Source organism: Pinus tabuliformis, chromosome 6 (genome assembly GCF_031772625.1).
Source record: "Pinus tabuliformis cultivar Carrire ecotype Pingquan chromosome 6, CPIR1, whole genome shotgun sequence".
Taxonomy (NCBI): Eukaryota; Viridiplantae; Streptophyta; class Pinopsida; order Pinales; family Pinaceae; genus Pinus; species Pinus tabuliformis.
In genome coordinates, this window is record NC_142292.1 from 256,511,867 (window position 1) to 256,519,152 (window position 7,286).

Sequence of the window (7,286 nt, forward strand, 5' to 3'; positions counted from 1 at the left end):
CGGATGCGGAGGATATTCTGATATGTGGAGCTGTAGGTGAAGTTGGATGTTGCTATAAGCCTAGAACAAGTGGAAGTGGCTCGCGCGGGGAACCTGGGAATTAATGTTTGCTGTTTGGTTTAGTATGCTTTAGTTTACATGTTATATAGGTATGTTTGGATAGGTGTGTTTTGGCGATGCTACACGCACCTGCATTATAGGGTTGAATTAGCACAGTTATATAGGAAACTCATACTCCCTTTTATCCTTCTAGAGCTAAACTACATGATGGAAGATGGAATCATTGCTTGATGTAAAGGAAACTGGCCCTGTAAGCAGTTTTTGTTTAATATGAAAAAGTTACCCATTTCGTTCGAAGAAAAGAAAAGATGATGTGCAGCACAATTCTAAATTGAGTTTATTGCTTCAATAGCGTTAAACCTTGCCATAACAATTGTAGATTGAGTTCGCTGACAAATTTTCTTCTGGTTATAACAATTTATTCAGATCTCAAATAACCTACATAGTGATATACGAACTGAATCCATTGAATTTTAAAAAATGCGCACAAGTAGCTTTCTACAAGCATATTCTATTCAAAGTAAAATTCATGTCTCTATGGCCGCATGCCCTCAGAAGCATCCAAATGGTCATTAATGATGTCTAACAAAGACACCATAATAAATTTACGAAAAACATAAGTTAGAATGAAGTGGGACTATTGACATCGTCCACAGCAGAATATAATGCATGATTCTCGCACAAGTCCTGTTATGCTTTGGAAACAAAATTCAAACTTTCAAGTAATGTTTCCAAACTTCAACTTTTTAAGTAATGTTTCCAACCAGTTCTTTAACAGAAACCAATTCTCGCCCCAAAGAAACCAGACTGTCCACATTTGTTCTGGCAGGATGACCAACATAACCATCCTTCTGATTGAGGAATTCTCGGATGTGCTTCTTTAAGGTTCTCCGACGTTTTTGCGCTTGTGGGATTGTCACTTCTTTCTGTCTTTCACTATGTGCAAGATCACTATGAGATAAATTGAGATGGTCATGACCAAAACTGTATCCATCCTCTTCGACATCTACATTGATTTCAGCTGGGTTCTGATTCAGTATGCATATTTCTACGTTGGAAGCATTTTTGCCATAGAAACCAGATTCCTCATTTTCTTTGTGGAGTTCCAATGACTTTGCTTTCTCTGCCTCCTTTGTCAAGTTCTGATGGGGATTAGATCCCAACACCCACGACGATTGGAAACAATGGTGTCTACCGTCAAGGTAAATATCAGGAGAAGATCTGTGCTTTCTGTTTAAATGCATAGCTGTAGGTGTTGGCTTATGTGATCTTAAGCCCTTTACAACATCTGTAGTCTGGCAAGCAGGAGGGGAAGTAGAGAAATTGTTTAGATTGCCATTGTAACCATCTGTGCAATGCAATCCCCTATTCAGAATTTTTCCAGAGATTAGTGTACCTTGGAAGGGAGATTTGGTCCTCAACATAGAGGATCCCAGGGCAACATTAGCATTACCAGGGATAGCGGAAGAAGGGGTAAAAACTTCAGAGTGCCCATTTGACGCATAATTTCCAGAAGGCCTGAACTTTGGAACAGGAGGTATTGCTTTTATTGAATTAGTGAATTTTTCATTCTTATTCTTACTATCTTGAATGGGTTCTGAACTTTTAAGCACTCTTTCAGTGCCAGAGAATGTTTCCCTTTGACTCCTTTCCATTACCCCTGATGAGTGAAAGCAATTGACATGCTTTTGTGAAGAGGCCTGTGGTAGATTGGTGAACCTCGTCCTGTCTCCATTGTCTGTTGCAATCTTTTCTTCATTGCCACACTTTGCTCGAACTGATACACATTGCCCCATTAGTCTGAAGACGGGTGCGGAGGGAAAACAATCTTTCTCTCCAGATGGTTGTCCTGCTTGAACATTTACCGGCTGCAATAAAACTGAGTTTCCTTGTCCACTGAAATAAAGAGGACCTGAACTTCCATCTGCCCTTACTGAAAAATTGTAAATACTATTTCCCTTGTGACTCTCAGATGGAATATCAAACTTTTTTCAAGAATTTCCTAAGCCTGAACTTTCACTGTTCATGTTTTGTGGACTGTCAGTTCTTGTGAGGTTTTGATGTGAGTACCCATCACAACTAATGGAGGAATCTGATTTATTTCGAAAAATGGGAATCCCCGAACCTGTGAAGTCTGATAATGTAGGGGTGCTTTCCCTGCACAGATTTTGCATTTGCATATGGCCAGAATAAGTGGATTTACCCCGCAACTCCATGGAATCTTCCGCCATTTTATTACTAGAGAAATCTCCATTCCGATAAGAGTGAGTACTAGAAGCATGTGATTTAGAGCCATCAATGGGGAATGTCAGATTGGAGGCAGAAACTGTTTCATCTAAAACTGGTGCAGCGAAATCTGGAGAAATTTTCCCCTGTGGATTGAAGCAGTGATTTGATTGCAACATGGCCAAATCCCCTTTACATGAGCCAGATGTAGTCCCTTCCTTACCTGGAAAGAATGAATTATCTCTTACGCCCTGGAAAGGATTGATTTGGGCATAGTCTACTCGTAAATCACTTTGGCAGTGATATCTCACAGAGGTCTGCAGGTTTGATTTGCCAGTTTGTTTGGGCTGTGCCTTACTCTTAGGTATTGCAGTTTTCTTCTTGCGGCCTGTTCCTCTCTCTATATGTTTATTGACCTGACTGAGATCAGTTTCTTTCATTTTCAATCTTCTTCTACCTTTCTTACTGTTATCACATTCGTGAAAATGATTGAGGTTTGATAGACCTCGCTCATGTTGGTTTTTAGCCATTAGCTCGACAATATCCATAGGTATTTCATCTCCCATTTCAGAAAGCTTCTGTCCAATTTTCCCATGTTCAGGGTTAAGGAAGTTGCGCTCAGGTGACTTGTCTCTTGATGCTGACGCAAAAAGTGAGATGCCTTGAGGCATTTGAAGAGCATTGACGACAGCTTGGGATGAGCTTGAAGCAGAGGAACTCTGAACCAAAAAATAAGAGTAACATTTGTTATAGAGATTTTTTTTTGGGTAAGAAGAGGAAAATGTAACTTAAATCGGTGCATTCTTAATGATTCGGAAACATATGAGACCAGACAGATCACTCAGGAAACCGTGAGTTTATTTAAAATAACCATCCTCAACGGAGTCCAGAAATGACTTGCATCCAGAATGGGCTTATGACATGAATGCACAAATCGTGATAAATAATTAACTGTGAAACAATAAACCTATCACTTGAACTTTGCATACTCGATATGCATCTCCAATAAAAACTATCAGAACAATTAACATATAACTAATAGCAAATATGACCCAAATAAAAGCAAAATTCAAATTTAATAAAATAAAATATTACATAAATTTAAAATTAATATAACATATATATTACATAGTTTAGCTTATACTAAAGTGCAGTTTATGTTAAAAAGTACCAATAGAGAAGAGATAGAATAGTGAGCCAGTTCAATCCATGTTCACGAAAATAAAAATGCAAGTAAATGTTTTTTTAACAAAGGTTGAGAAAACATATGAAAGAGGATAAAAGGGAAATACATACCTTTACAAAAGCGTCTGAAAATTCAATTCCTATGTTGAGTTGCTTCCTCCTGACTTTAAGCTTCTTTGAGCGTTCTTTCTTAATTCTAACATTATTCATTTCTGCAGCAATGTTGAATTCAGATATTCCATTATTACCATTTGTAGGTTTGGATGAATTTTTGACAGCATTAACCTTATTCGTTTCTGCAACAATGTTGACTTCAGGCATTCCATTAGTGCTAGTTGTAGCTTTGGATGAATTTTTGACAGTATTCACAGTAACTTTCAGACAATCTTCCTTTGGATATGGGGAGTGCTCATTGTTCTCAGTCATGCACATTTTTTTGTCCATTTGATTTGTAAACTTGGACTCTTCTATCCCTCTGTTCCAACATTCTAGATGGAAGGGTTTAGAAGCGATAATATCTGCTATTGATCGTTTCTTTTGTGGCTTCCTCTTACTACTGGAATCAGCGGTCTTTAACTTCCCGATTTGATATGAAAGCAGCACATTCTCTTTCTCGAGTAAGACCTCGCTATTGGAATGTTCAGTGGACTCTTTTACTTCAGTTATCTCATTTATATCCATATGTTGAGAACATGAACTGTCATTGCCATTCAAACATGGAACATCATTCCCTGCATCTGAGGATCTATGAGGATCATGCTCGTTTGGAACAATGAAATCCATCATTTGAGCTGTCAGTTGTTCTACTCCATTAGAAATTGTTTTCTCATCTTTTCCTTCAAGAACAACCAATTGACAAAGTTCAACATTTTCAGCAGACATACTGTGGATAGGAACAATGTTGATATTTGTTAGCCTGCTTGCATCTGTAGAATTTTCAGACCCTAGTATTGGAGAGCTTGCTTGTTCCTCATCTTTTCTTTTCATATTTTCACTTATCTCTTTAAAGACATTCTTGTTCCTGGAAAAGTCTTCCCAAGATTTAGGAACCTGGCAAGGAATATGAAGTTCTGATTTCTTCTGCTTTAACTCTAACTCTTCATTCGCTTTGGTAACTAGCATTTGGGTTGTTGTTTCCACTGCTCTCTGCCTCGTCTCCGCAGATTGTACATTCTCATTGCTGTCAATTATATTGATGGTTTCCTCATTGTTTTTAAAATTTGATAAACAATAGGGGATTTCACTTTTCTTCTCTTCCAAATCCATGACCTCATTTTCTTGTTCTATTCGAACAAGAATTTCATTTTTCCCAGGTTTCCTTATACAATCTGTGGCTACCTCATCTTTCTTCTCTTTGTCATTGTCATACGGAGAGCCAACAACATCACCTGATTTTAAATCAACTGCAATATTCTCTATTATTTCTGTGTCATTTAGCATATTTTCCTTCTGTTTCTCCTGAATATCAGCATTGGATGTAGGCAATAACATCAAGCATTGACTATCAAAATTAGCATCAGCATTTGAATCCCTCATATTGTCTTTCTCAATTACGCTCTTAGCAGAAGTGATAACATCCCCTAAACAGCTTTCACAATTCCACCATCTGTAGTTAGGAATTTCTAGAGAAGGGAGTGCCAGACCACCTGATTCCTTCATTCTAGTTTGCAGTAAGTGCTGAGGAAACGGCCAGCAAATGCTTCTGTCCAGCGTACGAATTGTTGCAACATAACCTCTGAAGGACGAAACTTAGAAATAAGCAAATTGAATTGCTGAAAGCTTAAAACAAAAAACCATTATGTATGGTTACATTCACCCATTCGCAATGAACGTATGTAGAAGATTTATACGTGGACGGTTACAAAAATGAGTGTTATACACGTGTATATATGTTAAAGAAACCGAAACAGATTAATTTGATGCCCATTTAATGACGACAAGTGCAAGATTATATATGATTCCAGGTCTCGGAATAATCTAGAAACTGAAAATTTGAAATTCGAAAACCAATGACATTTTAAGCAAGAACGAACAAAATAGGATATCATGAACGAACGAAAAATCTTAAATCACGTCTGGGTCAATGGGAATACATTGGATCGTGAGAAAGTGACATAATCGATTATTGTTTACAAGTATTTTAGAAGCAGGCTACAAGATGAATAATACAATAAAAGCGTTATTTGATTACCTAAGACTGAAACGCTCGCATGCTGGGCTATTGATAGAAATATTGCCGTCAACTGAATCTCTGCCCGCGTTATGCCCGTCTGCCTCTACAGCCTGCGCAAAGAGTTTTCATGTTATTCGTTAGCGAAGATTAAACAAGAATTCGTGGCACCATTCAAATACCTAATCTGCTCATAAGATATCAGGTTCGCGTGTCACCTTGGGTTCGAAAACATTATGCTGCGAAGCGATGTCTACATCCTCGGCATTCGCCATGACGCAAAACTGTATGCGAATCGAACCGCAACCGATCACTTGCGAACTTTTTACATTAAGCAAACCCTAGAAATATTAGAAATATTTCTGCTTAGGTAATTCGGTACGGGTTACAAAAATAAGTAACTATGACAGAATGAATTCACGTCAAATAACGGAATGTATGAGCTGAGGGTCGTCAAGCAAAATCCGCCAACTGACACGAATAGTTCTAGTGGAGATCAAATGATTTATTTTTATTTTCATTTATTTTTATTTTCATTAGCAAAAACGAACCCTAAAACGAAGAACTTGTACGATGCGTTCCAAAAAAAACAGAAAAAAAAACAAATACCAAATACCATTAACGCCAATAAAATTTTAGGGATCTACACATGAAGAACGGTGTAAAACTCGTTAATTGCAGCCCTAATTGCAGAAGCCTCTAGGGCTAGTTCTTCCCAATGGCAACATATGTTGGAGCGGTAGAATACATAAAGCCGAGTAACAATATGCCACCCAAAAAAAAACCCTAATGCTCATAAATAAAAGGAACTGCAATTGCCGCATAATCTTAGAAGGGGGCAAATGCAATAACCCTAGCTGTTCAGGAATCCAAGATCTTCTGCACACTGACCTCAAATTCGTCCTCGGCACGCGTGACTGCCTGGCATGAAATAATCAACAAGCTTCAGAATATTTAACCTTTGGATTCAGGATTCAGGCTCGCAAAATTCCTACCTCGAAATGTGTTGAGCAGTCGCATGCTAAATCTCTTGAGCTTCCTACAAACAATTAAACATGCCCAAAAGAAAGTGAGATTTATATATAGGGAGACCAGTAATCTCAATTCCAAATCAAATAAAGAAAAGGTCAACGGAAAAAATCGCTTCATCCCTAGTTAGATCAGCACTCACAGATTCCAACTTTGCACAGCGCTAATCGTTTCAACCAACAGATTCCAACCGAGGGCGTCCGATCCCGGCGATAAAAATGAAGTCGGATTCCGACCGCCAGTATCTTGATAAATTCCTTTTCACGGTCCCTCCTGAGATTCGCTGGCTAAAATGGAATAACGGATAAGATGGTTAAAATATTAGGAAGACTCGATTGAATAGGGCGGAAGAGACAACGCTCTGATGGAGCAAGCAGCGAGATAGATTTGGTTGAGTCGAAGCCGGCACAGCAAACCCTAATAGTTAGTGCTTGATTGTATTAAGATTTAGGGTTTGTACACTTTTTCCTTTATACTACACGTGGAAGGAAAGTAAATACGATAAACACAAAAAGATGCAGGCCAACAGATCCGTCTCCGGACGCGTTAGGATATCGTTTAACATCCAATAAAATTTGTACACGTCATTGCAGGAATAATATAGTGTTGCTTTTTC

The 7,286-nt window shown here is 38.3% G+C and overlaps 1 protein-coding gene across 2 annotated transcripts; it reads right to left on the reverse strand.

Annotated features, from left to right (window-relative positions):
* Window positions 1-660: 660 nt before the first annotated feature.
* Window positions 661-7,060, reverse strand: LOC149258353 (uncharacterized). Of its 2 annotated transcripts, none has more exons than XM_089415195.1 (6): window positions 6,813-7,060; window positions 6,533-6,680; window positions 5,860-5,962; window positions 5,663-5,754; window positions 3,583-5,206; window positions 661-3,005 (listed from the first exon to the last, which is right to left on the reverse strand). In XM_089415195.1, exons 3-6 carry the CDS (start codon window positions 5,914-5,916, stop codon window positions 2,052-2,054), a joined length of 2,727 nt encoding a protein of 908 aa, XP_089271321.1. In that variant the 5' UTR covers window positions 5,917-5,962; window positions 6,533-6,680; window positions 6,813-7,060; the 3' UTR covers window positions 661-2,051. The 2 variants fall into 2 exon arrangements, with proteins under 2 accessions (XP_089271321.1, XP_089271319.1); XM_089415193.1 differs by having other exon boundaries at window positions 5,860-5,982.
* Window positions 7,061-7,286: the final 226 nt, after the last annotated feature.

What these genes read in the sequence shown, in the direction of transcription:
- LOC149258353 (XM_089415195.1), bottom strand. Translation starts at nt 5,916, where the DNA reads ATGGCGAATGCCGAGGATGTAGACATCGCTTCGCAGCATAATGTTTTC. An exon ending in ATAATGTTTTCGAACCCAAG is followed by an intron (nt 5,755 to 5,859) that starts GTGACACGCGAA and finishes CTCTTTGCGCAG; the next exon opens with GCTGTAGAGGCAGACGGGCA. An exon ending in TGCGAGCGTTTCAGTCTTAG is followed by an intron (nt 5,207 to 5,662) that starts GTAATCAAATAA and finishes TTCGTCCTTCAG; the next exon opens with AGGTTATGTTGCAACAATTC.